The sequence below is a fragment of the Nelumbo nucifera genome, chromosome 1 (assembly GCF_055504915.1).
Source record: "Nelumbo nucifera cultivar China Antique chromosome 1, China Antique-T2T, whole genome shotgun sequence".
Lineage (NCBI taxonomy): Eukaryota > Viridiplantae > Streptophyta > Magnoliopsida > Proteales > Nelumbonaceae > Nelumbo > Nelumbo nucifera.
Window position 1 is genome coordinate 157457724 of NC_142649.1, and position 21139 is coordinate 157478862.

Here is a 21139-nt window from a genome sequence, read left to right on the forward strand (position 1 = left end):
CCCTCTCAAGTAATGAATCCAGTTCAACAGGAAATTAACTCCTTGGACCCATTAGAGCCTTTTGCTCCCCTTGGTTCTATAGGTTGCATTCATCAAGGTATGCTGGCTTTTAATGCTCATTGTCTTCATCTCTGCAATATAATGCTTGTTGATATATCTTAGCAGATAGATCGATCCAGCTGTTTTGTACATACATCTTCTTGCTTTGTTTAATCTATACAAGTACTAATAAGCTGAGAGATTGCCTTCTTTCTATGCCAATATCTGTCAACATATTAAGAGAGCTAATTGTTCACTAAAATGTGACAAGATTAAGAGTAACCAATGTGAAATCTTCCTTAATTTATTGTGCTATGCCGGAGTCAGGTGGGCATTTGAATAAGACAAAACATATTATATTTCTTGAGATGAATTGTTAAATTATATGTAAGTACTTAATCTTAATTTTCTTAATTAGCGTTGATGGGTTTTGATGATGACCCATCAACAAGGGTTTGGAGTAGTGGTTTGGTACCCTAGGATTAATTTGTATAGAGCCAATTTTATGCAGGATTCGTGTACCTTGCTATTGTTTCACGTTAGGTAGAACTAGCAGCTTTATCTGTCGGTTCCACTCTTTTGAATTCCCAACACTGAGATTGATCGCAAGTGGTGCCAACATCTTTAAAATCAACATTTTCAAAATAAATCCTTTCAACTGTACAGCCATATTCGAATTGATTCGGGTGAGTGAATGTATACAGCTATATATTCATGAATTTGATTTTGGGAAGCCAAATTATGCTGATACAAATTAAGGTTGCTTTGAATCCCCAAATTATAGGGCATGTTTGGTTGAGATGCTTTTAGTGAAGCTATTAAATTTCCACTTGGGAGGGCTTTTACTTTTATACAGTGGTATCTAGCTTTGCAATAGGCACCACACAGAAAGCCATGAAGTGGTCCAGTCAAGGCAAGTCATTCTGGGCTTTATGGGGCTTTCACCAAATGGTGCTTATAGACTGTCTGGGTGGGGCCCATCTTAAAAAAGTTGCGCGGAAGCTGCTCATCCACTTAATTAAGCTTCATGCTTTGAAGCTTAAAATCACAAGTGCTTTATTTGACTTTAGTTTATAATGTTTTTGAAAGCAACTTTTACCAATTGCTCAAAAATTTTTTCAATTTCGTTTTCCACAGCCCAAAGGCAAGAACTTATCCAAATGGAGCCATCTTGAATGAAATTCATATTCATGTTACAAGGTCAAATATGTAAGGTGCAAATTTAAGGTTAGAAATATAATATACAAGGTTTTCTACTGTACACTATTGGCATAATGAGCCAAAATAACATCGTACTGCCTTGCATGGATTGGTGGGTCCGACGTATTAATTTAAGTGCAAGATAAATTTTTTCTTATTTGCTATTTTAGAGACATGGATTTTATTTTCTAAGGCTTAGTTTGGAAGGAGTACAAATACATACAAAATACAAGGTTTTGCATATTACATATTTGTATTTGTCATCCAAACTGAGCCTAAGCATCAATTCAATGGTGACAAAACAACACTATTTATTTATTTTTTAAAAATAATAAATCAATAAAAAGGAATCAACCTTCCAGTACCACAATTCATTATATATTCAACCCCCCCCCCCTCCAAAAAAAAAAAAAGAAAAGAAAAATCTCCTCCACTGCTTGGCCAGTGTTTGTGTAGCCGAAGAAAAATTAAGGACCCAAAGGAAAATATATTGAGAGGTTAAGAAGCAAACAAGTAGAATAACTGATAACTAATAAATGTAGTAAAGGTCCTTTGGTTCACGTCTCACCCTAGCTAACTTTATAAAAAGGCCATGTGGTCACATGATATGTTCAACTAATAAACTACTCCAACCCTATCTCCTTCTCCGTGCCAAGATGACAGGGGTAGAAGAGATGGGGCTTGGAGATAGCAGAGAGGAAGCCTGCACACAAGATGGGACTGTGGATCTCAAGGGCCGCCCCATCCTAAGATCAAAGGGGGGGAGATGGAAGGCTTGCTCTTTCATTGTAGGTAAGCTAAGGTTGCCATTTCTCAAGACTTCCCCACTCTATTTTCTGGGTATCATGCATCTAATACCCATTTTCTTTAACTCATATCTTTCAACTGATCTTCATGGTTGTATAATTAACAATGGAGAACTTTGAGAGCTGAGATGATTCATGAACAAGAAGAACTAACAGAGAACTTTTCTTTTGTCTACTCATCATCCTTCAGTTAAATATTGTCTGAGATCACATCAATTGATAAGTAGTCTAGATAGTTCATGGATTGGTTTCCTTAATCAGAAGCACCCTCTAGTTTGGTTTATGTGCATCCTGGAAAACTGAAGCAATAACTATATACTGCTAGCTAGAAATGCAGTACTACTCTACCTAGGCCATGCCTACTCTTGATGGAATAATCCCTATTGTCTGTGAGAGCAACTGTCTCCATACTTGGTGTAGGGTGCCCTAATGGTTTTAGCAACCAACAAATCCATCATCTTCTTCCTACAATAAATTAAAATGAATCAACTGCATGCGTAGCTTGACAATGTTAATTTCCTTCTGTTGAACTAATTACTTCTTCTTTTGTAGGGTATGAGGTATTTGAGAGAATGGCATACTATGGAATAGCATCAAATCTAGTTCTGTATTTGACAAACAAGCTCCATGAAGGGACGGTGGCATCTTCAAATAACGTGACCAACTGGGTTGGTACAGCATGGATGACTCCAATCTTAGGTGCTTACATCGCAGACGCCCATCTCGGCCGATACTGGACTTTCATCATCTCGGCAGCACTCTATCTTATGGTAATTACACACAGTAGATATCTATACGCATGCTTACACAGAAAAATGAAAAATACTTTCTTTAATGCAAAGCAGATACAATTACATGCGATATACATTCTACCATCTCAGACAAACCCAGCCATTCTTTCTGCTTGTCTGCAAAATACAAATTGTACTCAGAGTCAGGGGTGAATCCAAATGAATCTACATTAATGCAAACTGAACCTGCAGTTTAATTTGCAGAGATATTCCAGACACAGTGAACCAAGTATTATCGCAAGAGAGGTCGAACATATATGGTGCATGGTACGTGTACCTTGCATATTAGAACACGTCTCTCTGACCACTGTCGATCAACAGAAACCACTCGTAGTCTTGCGATATTTTTACTCATTTCTTCCTCAGAATGTTTCAGTCAAGTATGTTCAAGGCTGGATTTGAATTGAATAATTGGGTGACCGAGTCAGACAGATCATTCATTGTGATTGCAAATATGTTTGATGTGAAGTAGGCATGAGTGCCTCTGAACAGGGCCCCACTAGCTGTAAACTAGTTGATGATCATCAAGATGTAACGTTGCGATCAGTACAAAAATTAACTAAAATATATATACTAGAACTAGCTAGCTACACATGAAATCTGTGGTCTGCTAGCTAGATTTGGCCAAGCTTCTCCTTATTAACTCTTGTACACACAGGGAATGTGCCTGCTGACTCTAGCAGTTTCGCTGCGGGCGCTGAGGCCACCATCCTGCGAGCCCGGAGTGAAGGAAGACGACTGTACCGAGCGAGCCTCGCCATTTCAAGTGGGTTTCTTTTACTTCGCATTATACATAATTGCAGTAGGGGCAGGAGGAACCAAGCCAAACATCTCAACCATGGGAGCTGACCAATTTGATGAATTTGATCCCAAGGAGAGGACCCAAAAGTTATCTTTTTTCAACTGGTGGATGTTTAGCATCTTCTTTGGGACCCTCTTAGCCAACACTTTCCTTGTCTACATACAAGAAAATGTTGGCTGGATTGTGGGCTATGCCCTTCCCACTCTCGGGCTAGGACTTTCAATCTTAGTCTTCTTGATGGGCACCCCACTCTATAGGCACAAGGTACCTGCTGGGAGTCCCTTCGCTAAGATGGCTAGGGTACTAGTGGCTGCAGTAAGGAAATGGAGGGTGCCTGTTCCACATGATCCAAAAGAGCTTCATGAGTTGAGCTTGGATGAGTATGCTAAAACTGGCAAGTTTAGGATTGACAACACTCCTTCATTGAGGTCAGTTCCTATTATCCTCTCTATTTAATTAGTTGCTAGCTCCATTCTATCTTTGTTATCCTAGCTATTTCATTTTGGTTTTTCTACCATCTTCTGATGATAATATCTCTGCAGAATCCTGGACAAGGCGGCAGTAAAGTCTGGCCCCGGCGGGTCTCCATGGATGCTATGTCCAGTAACCCAAGTGGAGGAAACCAAACGAATGATAAAAATGATTCCAATTCTAGTCACAACGTTCATACCCAGCACCATGTTGGCTCAGCTGCAGACCCTATTCATAAAACAAGGCACCACTCTGGACCGCAGCATGGGGCTGCATTTCGACATCCCTCCTGCATGTCTCACCGCATTTGTGACTCTCACCATGTTGATCACCCTTGTACTCTATGACCGCTACCTGGTACCAGCTATTAGGCGATACACAAAGAACCCCAGAGGGATTACACTGTTGCAGAGAATGGGGATTGGACTAGTGATGCATGTCATTATCATGACAACGGCATCTCTTGTGGAGAGGAAGAGATTGAGTGTTGCTAGAGATAATGGCATCGTTTCTAAGCATGAAACAGTCCCTCTATCTATCTTCATACTTCTCCCTCAGTTTGTTTTGATGGGTGTGGCTGACACATTTGTGGAGGTTGCAAAGATCGAGTTCTTCTATGACCAAGCACCAGAAGGCATGAAAAGCCTTGGAACCTCTTATTACACTAGTAGCTTAGGAATTGGATACTTCCTTAGTAGTTTTCTTCTTTCTACTGTTTCTGATGTTACTAAGAAATATGGCCACCAAGGCTGGATTTTGGATAATTTAAACAAGTCCCATCTGGACTACTACTACGGATTGAGTGCAGCATTGAGCTTGATCAACTTTGTTTTCTTTGTCTTTGTTGCCAAGCTCTATGTCTATAATGTCGACTTTATGGAATCAAAAAGGGAGCTGCAGAGAGTCATGGAGGTTTATCCAGACAAGGCAAACACTCTAGAGGATGAGGGTTCAAAGGATGGAATTAGCTAATCAAATTCCTTATTGTAATTTGTTTTACCACAGCAGAGAGCAACACTACAAAATCATTTTAACATTTCATTGTATTTTTTTTTTCTTAATTAATATATCATCTATTGCCCAATTTTGTACTTCATCATACCTCTTAATTAGCAAAAAGAGTAATGGCTAGCTAGGATGTAAATTAAAAGATGATGACAGCCGATATTCGATAATGGCTGAATCGGCTGAACTGAATAACATATTGCTTTTCTATTCTTTTAGTGAGTGAATAAGCCATGACCCATGACTGAGTTTCTAATTCATATATGACTGAATGGATCGAATACTGGGGCAATTACTATACACCCTTAAATATTTTATTTATGACTAGTTTATTCACTAAAAAGCAAGGCAATAATTCATCCACTTCAACCATTGTTACATACCCCGGAACAGTATTCAGATATTTGGTCCGATAAATATTGTCCGAACCGCTTACAACATAATATACATATATGAAGAAATTACTCAAAACCCTTTATTCCTCTCTAATAAAACCATATTTCAAGTTATTTGTGTATGAAATAATTTAATAAAGAGAAAATCTATCATGCCGGAAATACATGGTATCGGAAGAGCTTTGACCAATCAAAATTCATCCATGAATTTTGATAAATACCACCTGATTAGTTAGGGTTCGATTATAGATTACAGATTATAATTTAGAGACTCTAATTAATTAGTGGAATTCAAATATGTGATAATCCAGTAAAATCTGAATTCGGATGGTCCTTTAAACATCCGGATGTTTGAGTGAAATTTAAGGGTAAAATATAAAGAATTCCCCTAAAGTTTCTGACAATCATAACAACCTCTCTTATAGTGTTACTTTAACAAAAAACCTCTCTTAAACTTTTAAAGTATTCAATAAAAACCTTCCCTCTGTGTGTTATAGGGTTGCAATTTGGGTCGGGTTAGGTCGGGTTGAGGCCAGCCCTAGCCCAATCCTATGCTCTAAACCCCCAACCCTAACCCTAACCCTAACCCAACCCGACTCAACCCGATGTCAACTTCAGGTTGAGTTGGGTTCGGGTTGGGCCCAACCCAACCTTCCCATCCCGTAAGATCTAGTAGAAAAATAAGTATTTATTTATCATGAGTTATGACTTATGATAGATTTTTTCTCAAAAATATAAATTCATGAAATAAAAAATAATGAAACATAATCAGGGAAATAAAATCACTAATAACAATTCATAGGATCAAGCAAATAATTTGAATTTATTTGATAGGTCACACATAAAAATTACATGTAGTAGAGTTGTAGACTAGTAGACTAATAGTCTAGTAATATAGGGAGTCGGGTTGCCTGAGGGGTCAACCCTAACCCAACCTGAACTAAGGTCAGGTTCAGGAATTTCAACCCTAACTTGATCACCCGGCCCAACTTGCAACCTTAGTGCGTTAGACTGATGCATCATTTTTCTTAAGTACCTATTTTATCCTTTTATAGCTCTCTTTAAAAGTCCACGAAAAAAAAATCTCCCTTTGACCTCTTTATTACACTTACCTGTTTTATAGAGCGATCCCTAGAATCCATCATTGTAATCCCGTCGGATTTTTAGAGCGATCCCTAGAAACCTCTAAAAATCGGTTACTTCTCCACTACAAACATTGTTCTTGCCTTTCTCGTCCAAACACAAGCACAAATATGCCATCTTGACCTCTCTGATGAGCTCTTCGGTGGCGCCAGTGAAAAATGCTGTCACAACCTTGATCGTAGCCGCTGTTGTCCGGTATGGTAGGTTAGCACTTCAAGTTCCTGCGGCCACACCAACGTCATCATATGGTCCAATGATGCCGGATGATTTATAGATGTGCGTCAACTCACTCAGAGCTCGTTCCAGAGTCGTAACATTCACATTCCTCATCCAAATTCAACGTGCGATGCGATTCTCTATTTGTGGAATTCGGCTCCACCAGATCAGCTCACTGTCTGCCCCACCACGTTTAATTTACTTCCTACCGGAATGCAACACCGACGGCTGCCGTAAATAATTTGGAACGAAATTGTCAGAATTCATCATATTCTGGATGCATATAGTGTCTCGATGCCCTCAGAAAGGTCAGTTCTTTGACCGAGTTCTTAATTCTTTATCTCACAGATGCATTCTTTCATGATAAATTCTGATTTTAGCAGTATTACAGATTTTCAGCTTCTACTGTGGTTTCATAAAACATGAAAGTGACTCTCACATTTTTCATTTCAGAGAACAAATGGAAGTGGTTCTGGTATAACATGGAAATGGAGACCAGGTTTTATGGATGTTTGTCATTCTTCCTTCTTTTTGTATTTTTTCCCATTCCCATTGCTAACATGCTTTGTCACTATTGCTATAGGGTAGTTGTTTCTAATGCCAGGAGAAAACAACAACCGATTGAGGTAGGGATTGCCAACCAAGTAAGCAAATACAAAAGCTCGACAAGACTAAGCAAGAAGATAACTGTGAAAGAATTGCAGAAACCTCTCTCTCCTAACTCGCGAGAGAGACCATCAATCATGAAACAGGGGTATTTCAGTAAAAATATATGTAAACTAGGGTAATATGGGTATTTGAAAAATATTAATGCATCAGTTTAACGTCTGAATCAGTGACGGAATGGAGGTTTTTGTCGAGTTCTTTAAATGTTAAAATTAAACTATAGGGGAGGTTTTTGTATTTTACCCGAAATTCAAATTATCATTTCCATTCGAATTTGAACTCCGTTTACACCTCTATACCCCATGCATTTTTTTTTTTTAAAAAAAAACAAGCATAAGCATTCCCATGGTTTTCAAAAATAACCTTAGGCATTTGTCGTCTAATCTCCACTTAACCACAAACAGAAATGTATAAGACAAGAAATTAAACCCATGCTTCTATTAAATTTAAGTTCCAAAAATACACTTGTATAATACATTAAATTGTTTTTTTTTTTTTTTGTATTATCATGACAACAAACTTTCTACACAAACCTGCAGGGGTCTGTAGCCCTCCACCTATTTAATAAATTCTGAAAGTAAGATTATCATCTCCAAGATCCAAATAACTTACTGTGGCATCTCCCAAGATAAGATCTAACTTAGTCAAAATCTATGATATATTTGCTGCATTCCACCGTGCAATAAAAAAGAAAAAATGTAGACCAATGATATGTCTGGTTCACGTCTTGTTAAATGTGAAATAAGGGGTGATTGGTTAAGACTGGATTTAATGTGAAGGCAATGTCAGTGAACGCATATCGTAGCTGTAGCTGTAGCTGAGCTCTTAAACCTATCAAGCTCAAATTTTCTTAAAACAAAAATCTTTTCTTCCTAGAAATCTATCTCCAATCCTGGCTATTCTTTGTGAAAAGAGATCTCCACTCTTTCCTTGAAGTTAATTTTTCTAGACAAGTCAAGAAATGAAAAGCAAGCAAGACAATCTCCTTGGACCTTGGATTCAATTCAATATAACAGTGCAATACATTTTAATTTGAGTTACACTACATCAAATATACATGCAACACAAATTAAGTGATCCATCCTTCACTTGACACAAATTATTACAATCTAGAATGCCATATTTGTTGGTGAAGGCAGCGGCGGCATGCATGAAGCTGGTGCAAATTTGTCAATCATTGCAAACATTCAAGGATATGTGTTGTAGATTTCTCCTCTCACTAGATCCAACAATCAGCCTAAGCCCCAGACTCCTGGTTAGTGACCTTAAGTGACTTCATCTGAATGTCTTCCTTGAGAACTTGCATTGAATTGGAGACCTCTGCTCTGTAAACATAGAACCTAGTTATAACAATGAAGAAGATGAAGTTCAAGAGGTTCAATATTGCAAAGAATGCATAGTAGTAGTCCAAGTGCGATGCATTTAGGTTATTTAGAATCCATCCCCTGTGGCCATGCTTCTTGGTGATGTGAGACACTGTGGAAAGAAGGAAACTGCTAAGGAAGTTTCCAATCCCTAAACTGGTCATGGAATAAGAAGTTCCCAAACTCTTCATGCTTTCAGGTGCCTGATCATAGAAGAATTCAATCTTTGCCACCTCTAGAAACGCATCAGCCATCCCCATGAGCACAAACTGAGGTAGTAAAATGAAAATGCTGAGAGGAACTCTCCCCCCATTTTGTTCTAAACCATGATCTTTGGCTACACTCAACCTATGTCTCTCAGTAAGAGATGCAACTGACATGATTATAATGTGAAAAACAAGGCCAATTCCCATTCTTTGAAGGAGAGTGATCCCTCTAGGATTTTTGGTCCATCTCCTCATAATCTTCACAAAATATCGGTCATATAGCACGACACAGATGAGCATGGATATTGTTACAAATCCGGCTAAGCTGGCCGGAGGAATTTGGAAGCTCCCTATACTCCTGTCAAGAGTAGTCCCTTGCTTCACAAAAAGGGTATTGACCTGAGCGATCATTGCACTGGGCACAAACGTTGCTGTCAAGATTGGGATCATATGGAGCATTTGCTTAGTCTCCTCTACTTGGGTTACTGGACAAAGCATCCATGGAGTGTTGGACTCTGTCTTTACACAGGCTTTGTTCAGGAACCTGCATTCATTCACAACAACAACAACAAAAATGTTATTACATAGAGGAAAAGCACTTACAGAAAAAGTCTTAAACTAAATGACAAGCCCAGGAAACTAACACTAACCTCAAGGAAGGTGTGGACTCAATCTTGAACTTCCCTTTCTCTTCGTATTCCCTCAAGCCAAGCTCGTAGAGCTCTCTGGGGTCACTAGGAATGGGCACCCTCCATTTCCTCAGGGCAGCCACTATGACTCTAGCCATCCTAGTGAAGGGACTTCCTGTGGGTACCCTGTGCCTGTAGAGTGGTGTACCAACCACAAAGATAATGACGGATATGAGAAGCCCAATTGTTGGAAGCCCATAACCTAGGGTCCAGCCCACGTTGTCTTGAATGTACACAAGAAAAGTGTTAGCAAAGAGAGTCCCAAAGAATATACTGAACATCCACCAATTGAAGAAGGAGAGCTTATGGGCCTTCTCCTTTGGGTCGAAGTCGTCAAATTGGTCAGCCCCAATTGTTGAAATGTTTGGCTTGGTCCCACCAGTGCCCAATGCCAGTATGTACAGAGCACCATAGAACACAGCCAGTTGCGCTGTTGAGGCCTTCTTGCAGTCAGTTGCAACTATTTGCTGACAAGGGGGTGGTTTCAGAGCAGAGATTGACACTGCTAGTGTTAGAAGACTCATCCCCTGTCATCAAAAGTCAAAGTATTAGATTTAAAAAGAAAAAAAAAATGAAAGCCCATGGAGGCCCAGTTAGGAACATGATGGGCAGGGCTTAAAGAAATAGAAAATTTGTCTCTCCAACTCCAACCTGGACTTTGAAAACTAGGACCCTTCTTACGTAGAATGAGTCAACAAGGAGACTTTGATATTCTTGTTGATCTGTCTGTTTCAGTTTTGCATACTATAAAAAAAAACAAAAAAAACAAAAAACTACATATAACGCCAAGAGGTCCAAAGGGACGTCTTCCTACTCCGCCAGACAGACCCAAGCACCACAGATTCCGTATGGGTTCATGTGAAGAAATTGGGCCCAAACTGAGGTGGTCAATGAGTTCCAAAGGTCCCACACTAGACAGTAGACATCACTCTGTGAAGCATGAAGCAACATATTACCATGAGATAGATGGCAGATGCGATGAGGAAGGTCCAGTAACGGCCCAGATGTGCATCAGCAACGTATGCACCCAAGATGGGTGTCATCCAGACGGTCCCGACCCAGTTGGTGACATTGTTGGAAGATTTGACTGTTCCCTGATGGAGCTTCCTTGTCAAGTAAAGGACCAGATTCGACGAGATACCGTAATAAGCCATACGTTCAAACACCTCATAAACTGCATGTCCACAATTTCAGCAATCAGCAAGTATAAATTAGCAGTTAATTGACACCGGCAGAGCATATAAAAATGTAGAGATTCCTGGTGGTTGGTTGGTTTAACTGGTGGGAGATGGGCTGGTATTTCAAAGGTAGGGCCCAGGAAAGGAGACCTTCTTGACTTCAAATTAAAATTAAAAAAAAAATCTATTATTCTAGTATAAGTATTGCTACTTTTAGGTGCATGTGAATGTGCCTAGAAAGAAAACAACCCTTTTCCACTATTTTTTTTTTCACATGATGTTATTCTCTCTATCAGCTTTTACTTCTTTAGTTAGGGCCCATTTGGAAGGGCTGAATTCAGCTATTCAATCAAAGAAGCTAGTTCAGTTGATTTGAAGAGTTCCAGTAAGCTAGGCTTTCCATATTTTGAATCAAATATAGCTTATAGGCTGTTTGTGTGGAGCCCACATCGGATTTCTGGAATCTGCTGCACTTAAAGCTCTCTCAAACTGGCACATAGATTGGGGTCAAGCAAGATCAATCTACCAAAGTTGACCCAGATTCCTGTTGATGGGTCGTTTCATATAAACAATGATAGAAGGGGTATTACAGACCAAAGCCCACCAACTGATGGTGGCTCCATAGGTACTTGGTAGGATCTTTGGAGACTTGGGATTAAGGTTGGAGGGTTATGGATTTGAGAGATGGGCTACTCCTGTTGTGTGAGTTTGGATCTCCTGCAAGCGAGTTCTGAGTCCCGTACAATATATGTTTATTTATGGGGAGATGTTCCCATTGTGTGGCTCGATTCCTATGCTTTCAGGGTATGTGTAGAGCTTTTACTCACAGGGAATCTCGTTAGCTGTTGTGTAGCCCCACGAAGAATAAAAGAAAAAAAAAAAAACACAATAGCTGAATGAACAGTTCACATCCAAAATAACTTTAAGCTGAGATCAGTAACTTAACAAGTGGCTGATATATAAGAGGTCGGCAATTTGATAGTGGCTTATTGTTTTGTCTCTCAATAGATAAAATAATTAAATAAATAAAATATTTAAGGATATAGTAATTGATTCAGTTTTAGTTTCATCCATTAAGATACCATATAACCTCCTTCATAACTTTTTCACTGAAAGACAACAAGAAGTCAATCAATTCATCCTGTTGTGACATATATAAGAGTAACTTATGGTTATAAAGAATTCATGGAAGAGCTTGAAAATGATACTGAATTTGGGAAAAGAACATTGATTTAATCAATCAAATTATTGAGGGAGTAAACTAAATTATGTTAAAAAACAAATAATGATCATTATAATATTTGATATAGTCAATTATTGGTGAACCAAATGCAGGGAAGGAGACTTGGTTACAGAGACTTTGACTAAAAGCTATGGAATCGGATTCATCAACAACACTAGCCAGACCATCTTCATGGTTGGAAATAGTATGGAAATCATCGATATAATTAATTAGCTAGGGAGATAATAGCCTAAAAGGAGGCTTCCTTTGATTTCCTCCGTTTTAGAGGGCTTCATAGCAGAAAAGATTGAGAACTAAGGGGAAAGTTTTCAAGTTAGATGCATAGTTTCCTGTACACTTCTAAAGTGGTGGTGGTTCTTCAAAGTATCGAATGATATAAGACATCACTTAGAGCGATGGAGGTGTGGGATGAAACCAGCTGCATGGCTGCAGGCTCTGTTGTCTCAGTGCATCTCACTTTGTCCCCACCTCTTAATCCCTTGTAAATTTATTCAAACCAGAGAGAGAGAGAGAGAGAGAGAGAGAGATGTACCAACAATGAATGAACAGGCTTTCCAACCACCTCTCTTGGATCTAAGGACAGGTTTTCCTTTGAGATCGACGGTGCCATCCAGAGTATACTGATGATGATCACCATGCCCTTCTTCCTCTCCAGCCATGGCAGCTGATGACTAATCAATCACTCATTACTATAAGATAGGCTTTTGCTGCTTTACTACAAACTGGTCTTCTACTACTACTATTGATGCCTCTGTACCCAATACCAACCCATTCTTATATAGGCCTCCCTCTCTCTCTCTCGCGCTCCTCCTGCCTTCCACGAGAGCGAGAGCTATAGTAGATAATGTCAAAAAGAAGACAATTCCCTCCATGTAAAAAAGAAAAATAAATAAAAAAATCTGCTGATCACATGCCAGATGCCACCCCAACGAAATGCAAACACGCCAGCGTTTGAATTTCTTTTCCTGGTCCAGATTAACTAGTTTAGTAGAGTTATGGTCTACTTTTTACTTGTTCTTGGCATGATGGACCTGAATGACAAAATTTCCAGTAATAGAAGGGTTAATTTTGCAACCATATACACCATGATGGGTCAGTGGACCTACGAGGCTACAATAATCCAACTTCTAATTAACCTCTCTAGTCGGTAGTTCTGAGTTTTGACACACTTTGATCTTATACGGGTCGGGCCTTATAAGATAAAAGTAAGTATCCACTACTTGGCATCTCTAGTAGCTGGAATCTGCCGACCCGTTTAAAAATCCCCTCTTTTTGGCTCAGCATTAATTGTTTTGGTTCACATTGTAGCCCAAATATTTGACCCAACAGCTAGCAAAGGAATAAGATAAAGCAGCTAGTGGCATTCTCCCAAACAGAGGAAGAAGTAGAAAGCGCATCAAATGAATTAAGCCTACTTTCTACCAGTGGAGGCGACTTCACCTTGTAACGTAGGATGTATACTTGACACCATGGCATCAATTCTCTGACACCAATCCAACGTGCAAAAAATGACAGACCCCCATTGAATGAGAATTCTTCTTTCTAGATGCACACCCTTTCTTAACGTACGTAGGAATCTGTATTAATTTAAAGAAAGACAGAGAAAGAGAGAGAGAGAGAGAGAGAGAGAGAGAGAGGCTGTTATTGCTCTGATTGATCACCCTATCGATATGTTTTCCAGGAATGGCATTTGAAAGTGTCGTCAGGTAGAGCCAGTAGCTTCAGATTGCTGAACTCTAAACCATCCAAAGCGACCCACCAATGGCATACGCAGTGGGTATTCTAGTTCATGCCCAATTGCTCCGCTTGTTCAGTAATGGTTCCTGTTCCATCAGTGTTATGAAAAAAAAGCAGTACAGTCGGACAAGGTTGGGGTTGTACTGTCGGACTAAGGTTGGTAGTGAAAATCTGAGAATTTTCAATTATAAGGAGGTCTGCATAGGCTCTAATGGGTTCAGTGAGGGTTAGGTGTTTGGGAGTAGCGGTTGGTGATGGAAATGTGGTTGCAGTGGAGTGCATGGTAGAGAAAGGGGAGTGGCTTTTTGTAGCAGGGCTGGTGGCGGTGGCTCAATCTGGTGGTACGTGGATCCCACATATACCAGAAATCCAAATAGATGGAATAAAGGCTCACTATTACTACTACACCTTAGCAGAAATATGATGTAATCGGTGAACTGCCGATTTCAAAGTTTGACTAGCAAGAACTAAAACTTATCAATTTCCTTCTTATAGGTGATTGGGAAAGCATGAAGACACCGACAACGATGATGATAATCACTATTGGACGAATTGGGTTCTTCTATTGGGGAGTGGGATGCAGAGCAGGGGATGACCGTTCCTCACCTCTGACTACGGTCATGAAGTTCCGATGACCCCTCGTTTTTGAGTGCTCCAACTTCGATTAGGGCTCGGATTGAGAAAACGTTGGCGGCCTCTCTGCAGTGTTAGAGGCCATCAACGAGCATCTTCTGCTCTGCTCCCCTCTAGGATCAGGAATACCCCCTCAGTTCAATGCCGAAGTACCCACCGACGAGACAGATACTGAACTAGCTAAGACTGAGTGCGGTAGGTGTAGGTGTTGAGAAAAAGCCTGTTATCTCACAATAGCCAAATAACAAAATATATATATCTGAATGAAACAAAATAATTTTGTTTTTCTCTTTGTGCAATTAAATGGGCATGCAAACCAAACATTACCAAGTAGAAAAATTATATGCAATAATAAAAATACAATCCACAAATAGAATACACAAGATTTTAACGTGGAAAACCCTTCAAAACGAAGGGAAAAACCACGGGCAACTAACCACTTAAAAGCTTCCACTAATAAATCAATGGGATACAATAAAGTTCTCTCTCTTCTGTTTTCGATGGAAAGCTTCACCGAACTGTTCGAATTCACCCCACTTACCGAGCAAGTTTTATTTGCTCATAGCTGTCTTTGCTAATACAAAGACACATGAGGCTGCTTTTTATGAGCCTCTTCGACTTCTACCCCCCCCCCTCTTTTTTTATTTTAGTGGGCCCTCCAGGTGGGAAGGGAGCCCAACCAACAATAGGTACAGCCGCATAACAGTAAAGATTTTTGTTGGATTACTAAACATTCATAAACTAGAGAGAGAGAGAGGGAGAGGAACATAATGGCCGGAGTTGCGATGAAACGAGATGGGTGTTCTGGCTGAGAGAGAAGAACGACAAAGGCTGGAGCTGTGATGAAATGAGATGGGTGTTTTGACGGGGAGAGAGAGACACAGGTAGACAGACAAAGGAACGGTAGAGGCCGGAGCTACAATGAAACAAGACGGGTGTTCTAACAGAGAGACAAGAAATTGTAATATGCGAAGGCCTATTAACTTCAACCTCGATCCAAAGTTTAGACGGGTAAACAGACAAAAAAAAACAGAAAAGGGAAAAAAAGCACAGCAGTACAAAGTTACCATCTGGAAGAAAAATGTCGGAGATGAAATGAAGATCTGGAAAGGCTTGTTCTACTGCGTCTGCCACACCTTCAGGAGAAGCCAAGTTTCTACACAGGTTCCGTATAGTACCTCCACTCCATCAGCAACCACCTAAGGAAGTTTCAACTGTTTGGATGTGTAAAGCTTTATCGCTCTCTCACATATACAGGAAAACTAACGAATTATTGTGAAAATTTGAAGGAAAATAATGGGTAAAATAGTCTTTTTCTCATATTTCTATTAACGTTGTTAATGATAAAAATGTTTTAGACAATTGTTAGAAAACTTAGGGATACTCAAACAATAGTTAAACATAAAGGGTATAGTTGGTCAATTAGTTAAACAGTAAAGGTATAGTTAGTCACTTAGTTAAATAGTAAGGGTAGTTTAAGAAATTTACCCTTGTGAAAAATCGACCCACTCAAATTGTATTGATTTGAGTCAATTTTTTGGTTTAGTCAGTCGGTTCAAATGATTTAAACTTAAAAATTTAATTTAATTTTAAAATTTACAGTGCAACTATTAAAAAATAAATCTAAAAATTAGATTTATGATATAAAACATTTTAGACTAAGAAATATGGGAAATTTGCACTTTTTAATATTATAAATTATATTTAAAATATAAAATATTAATATATATCCATGGTTAGGTCATTCGATTTTGGTCGGTTTACAAATAGCCAAAGTGAAACTGATCCAACTTGGTCGAATTAGGAAATTTTTTAACCAAAGCTAAACTAAAATACTAGAAAACCGACCAACTCGGGTCAAATTGATTAGGTTGGTTGGTTTCATCAGTTTGATGAATAAACCTAACTAAAATTAATTATTGTTATTTTTGTATTATAAAAAAATTATTAAAAGTATTATATAAAATATGAATAATTATTAATTATTTAAAAAGTTGAAAATATAAAACAATTGTATACTCTTATGTGTTTTTATTAGGGTCTTAGGGTCATTTACTAGAACACACCTTATAGTTTTCATTTTACTAAAACATCCCATATATTTTACAACTTATTTACTTAATCAACCTTTTATAAAGGAGTGTTTATTTTGCCACTAGGCCCATGATTTTTTATTCCAAAAATACTCTTAACACTTTTTTTGTACATAAAACAAAATTGACGAAATATAGCCAATAGAGTAGTTGTCCATGTCTTATTAAGGGCAAAAATGGCATTTTTGTTTTTATTTTCTTTTGATTAAATTTATTTAAATGAGAATTAGGGTCAACACTAACATTTTCCACTGCCATCTAATGGAAAATTGATTAAATCTATTGCAAATTATAAGTGGTGTTTTATTAAAATGCTAACTATATGGTATATTTTAGTAAATCCATGAAACTATAAGGGGTATTTTAGTAAATGACCATTTCTGTTATTTAGCTTTCACTTAATAAATCCCATGCATTGCACATGTCCCCGCTAGTATATATTATAATAATGATATATATAGGTTAATTAAATTTGGTTTTTAACCGAAAACCGAACCAAAAGTTTTGGTTCGATAATTTCGGTTTTCTTGTAATTAGGTTTCGGTTCGCTTTTCATTTTTTTATTTCGATATATTCAGTTCGGTTTTTAACCGAATAAACTGAATGCTCACCCCTAGAAAATGCATGCATGAAATCCAAAAAGATTGAAATTTTCAAATTTTGAGAAAGTTTTTGTCTTTTTGCATGATAAATAGCCACTTGCCAAATAGTCTTTATATCTTTCTAAAAAGACTTATCAAACACCTGCATATATATTTGTATTATTTTATACTCTTCCCAAACTGAGTTGAAAGTGCAAATACATGGTTTTGGGAATATCATATACAATCTTTTACTTCTGTGTGTGTGTGTGTGTTATTAAGGAGGTTTTTAACTCGTCAATGGTTGAAACTGAAGTTGGATATCGATTATATGTCGTTGAATATTTTCTTTATTTAGTTGTTTTACCAAGCCATTCAATTCACCACTTGGGCCATTATCTAATGGCCCTTTAATTGCTTAGTTAAATTTAATTATATAACTAGGGGTGTCCATGCATGAAAAACCGAACTGAATCAAGAAAACTGAATAACAAAATGCAGTTAACCGAACCGATCGGTTTGGTTTTGGTTAACCTACAAAAAACCATGATTAACCGAACCAACCAGTATATATATTTATATGTATGTAGCATATTATACATATATTTATATAAATATATATAACCAAACTGAGTTGAAAGTGCAAATACATGGTTTTGGGAATATCATATACAATCTTTTGCTTCTATGTGTGTGTGTGTGTTATTAAGGAGGTTTTTAACTCGTCAATGGTTGAAACTGAAGTTGGATATTGATTATATGTCGTTGAATATTTTCTTTATTTAGTTGTTTTATGAAGCCATTCAGTTCACCACTTGAGCCATTATCTAATGGCCCTTTAATTGCTTAGTTAAATTTAATTATATAACTAGGGGTGTCCATGCATGAAAAACCGAACCGAATCAAGAAAACCGAATCACAAAATGCAGTTAACCGAACCGATCGGTTTGGTTTTGGTTAACCTACAAAAAACCACGATTAACCAAACCGACCAGTATATATATTTATATGTATGTAGCATATTATACATATATTTATATAAATATATATAAAAAACCAAAAAACCAAAGAACCGAACCGATCAAAAACCAAAATCGACGGACGAGTTAACCAATAGTACCAATTCGGTTTCGATTTGGAGAAATGGAAAAACCGGTGGTACCAATTCAGTTTGCAAAAATTGCCCATGGTTTAGTTAACTAAATCGTGGACACCCCTATATATAATGTCAACTTATATCTATAGCATTTATTTGTACATATGAATGCGTGCCCATACACTAGTATATATATAATATATATGATATATATCAACATATGTGTATTTTACAAAGACTAGTAATTAAGCATATGTGTTGCACGTGAGAAAAAAATCTTCATATTAATTACTTGAATTTTAGATATATCATAGTTAAGATAGAAATTAGAAAATTAACAAAAATAACAATATGATTAAAAATAAACTTAAATATTTGTTATTCAATTATGACATCATGGGTTTCTTGGAAAAGTTGGATCATTGACCCACCATCTAGATAAGAAAATAGCATTGCTTTTGGATTAGTTTTGAATTAAGGAAAATTATAGTCAAAGCCGGTTGCACATTTAAAATTAGGCTACAAGTTAATCCATAAACCAACATAACTTTGATAACCGGTTCTACATTTCAAATTATAAAATCCTTCACCATGTCATCAGAGGCTTATGTGGTTGTTGCCAACATGGGACTCTTAATCCATATTGGACACAACAAAAAGCTTATACTGAAATTGCCCTTTAATGTTGGGTGATTGGAAAACGAAAAAAAGGGTTTTTAGTCTCTTTCTCTCTTCTCTCTCACCATCTCACTCACAGTCATCTTTATCTGCTCAACAACTATGTGATTTGAAAATAAATAAAAATGGTTTTTGGTTTCTGTATTTACGTTATGTTTATCAATTTCTCCCATTCTCTCTCTAGCTATCGTTCTCCCTTAATCTCTCACATTCTCTTTCTTGGTCAATCTCTCCTCCCTTAATTTCTATCGTTCTCCTTCATTTTCTCTCCCGCTCCCTCTCTCATTTCTTTTATTTTTTTACACACTTATATGGTATTAATCAGATCGTATAAAAGAACATGAGACCAACTTGGTATGATTCAAAAATTATTACACGAATTTGATAAAAATCATAAGAAACTCTTGACTGTGAAATTTACACCAATTGGAGAATGATAGAGATTGAGGGAGAAGGAGATATATGTTGACCGAGAGGAAGGGTGAGGGAGAAGAATGAGAAAGATTGAGGGAGAACAATAGAGAGAGAGGGAGAGAGGTTTTGATTTGGCTACAGACCGAATCTGAGAGAGTGGTAGAGACAGAGAGAGTGGGAGATTGAGAGATGACTATGAGAGTGAGAGAGAAGGGAAGGAGATTGAGAGACAAAGGGAGTGGGAGAGAAACTAAAAACCTATTTTCGGTATAGGTATTTTGCTGTGTCCCATGTTAGCAATAGCCACATAAGCCTCCGATGACATGGCGGGGGTTTTTATAATTTGAAAGGTAGAGCCGGTTGTCATAGTTTTGTTGGTTTCTGGACCAACTTATAACCTAATTTTAAATGTAGAACTGACTTTGATAATAATTTTCCCTTTAAATTATATATTTCATTTACATTATATAAAATATTTTTTACTTTTCAAACTTAATTTTTGTTTGTCTATGGTATCATTTAAGTCAAACCACTAATCTACCATCTAAAAATAAAAATTGTTTAATTTTTAGGTTGACATTAAATTTTGTATTACATTTCCATTATTGACAAAATTATTTCTTATGTATAAAACTTATTTTTGTTTAAAATAATGAATGCACAATATTAGAGATGTATCCAATATTTTATTTTTTATAAATATATAACATTAGATATGTGCCCAAAATTTTCTCTTTCTTTTTTATTTAGTTTTGTGATTCTTTGTATTTTTTATTATTAAAAATTTTATTATTTGACTATGACATCATTTAATTTCTAGGTAGATTTTGAATTTGGAATTCCATTTTTATCATTAAAAAAATACTTCTTACATTTCATAGTTATTTATTTTAATTTTTATTATTTAATTATGACATTATTTATTAATACATTTGACCCCAAATGGTCGAATTGCTTGCCCACCATCAGGAGGGAAGAAAATGGTTTTTTTTTTTCAAAATAATTATTTTTATACTATTAAAATTAATATTGTGGATTTAATAACAAGAATTTAATGATGAGAAAAATATAGCTTAAATATAGGATTTAATGAGAGAGGATAGAAAAATATTTTTATTTCCAATTGGTTTTAAATTTTACACCCATTTCCATCATTAATAAAAATATTTTTATTTATCATACTTATTATTGTTTAATATGTATGTTAAAAATGTTCTCAATTTTTTTAATTTTATCTATTTTTTAATTTTATTATTTATCATTTTGATTTGTGCAAGGTTGCAGTGGAATTTAGATTCTGCAGTGTAGTGTAGTGTAGTGTACTTTTTTGCAATCTTTTTAGGTTATCGATGTGACTGCGCTATGTACTATAAAGAAAACCTTTTAAAGAAATTTGGAGGATGCTAAGGATGCATTTGACATAAGGGTATCTAAGTTTATTATCATAAGGGCATCTAAGTCATTTAACCAATGTAGATTAGTTTGTAAAACCAAAATAATTGTTGGTATAAGGGTATTAGGCTGCATTTTACACTAAGTCCTTTAACCGCAATAATGACATAAGTCCTTTAAGGAATGCCAAATGTAGCCTAATCTCTCACCATTAGATGAAGTAATTTGTTACAAGTTGAAAAACCAAAAAGTAGAGGCCGGCCCCATATAGATGGGACAAGGCGTAAGATGATAATGACAT

General features: G+C 37.0%; 2 protein-coding genes and 1 pseudogene across 2 annotated transcripts; 2 read left to right on the forward strand and 1 right to left on the reverse strand.

The window, feature by feature from the left end:
• The first annotated feature begins 1837 nt into the window (after nucleotides 1–1837).
• LOC104602805 (protein NRT1/ PTR FAMILY 5.2-like) lies at nucleotides 1838–5348 on the forward strand. The gene is made up of 4 exons (XM_010266626.2): nucleotides 1838–2031; nucleotides 2598–2815; nucleotides 3495–4066; nucleotides 4181–5348. The coding sequence occupies exons 1-4, from the start codon at nucleotides 1842–1844 to the stop codon at nucleotides 5079–5081; spliced, it is 1881 nt and encodes a 626-aa protein (XP_010264928.2). The 5' UTR covers nucleotides 1838–1841; the 3' UTR covers nucleotides 5082–5348.
• Nucleotides 5284–8740, forward strand: LOC148804038 (putative GPI-anchored protein At4g28100; annotated as a pseudogene).
• On the reverse strand, nucleotides 8497–13177 carry LOC104602806 (protein NRT1/ PTR FAMILY 5.2-like). Its single transcript, XM_010266627.3, has 4 exons — nucleotides 12747–13177; nucleotides 10750–10967; nucleotides 9755–10320; nucleotides 8497–9648 (listed from the first exon to the last, which is right to left on the reverse strand). Exons 1-4 carry the CDS (start codon nucleotides 12871–12873, stop codon nucleotides 8772–8774), a joined length of 1788 nt encoding a protein of 595 aa, XP_010264929.1. The 5' UTR covers nucleotides 12874–13177; the 3' UTR covers nucleotides 8497–8771.
• Between the last annotated feature and the right edge of the window lie 7962 nt (nucleotides 13178–21139).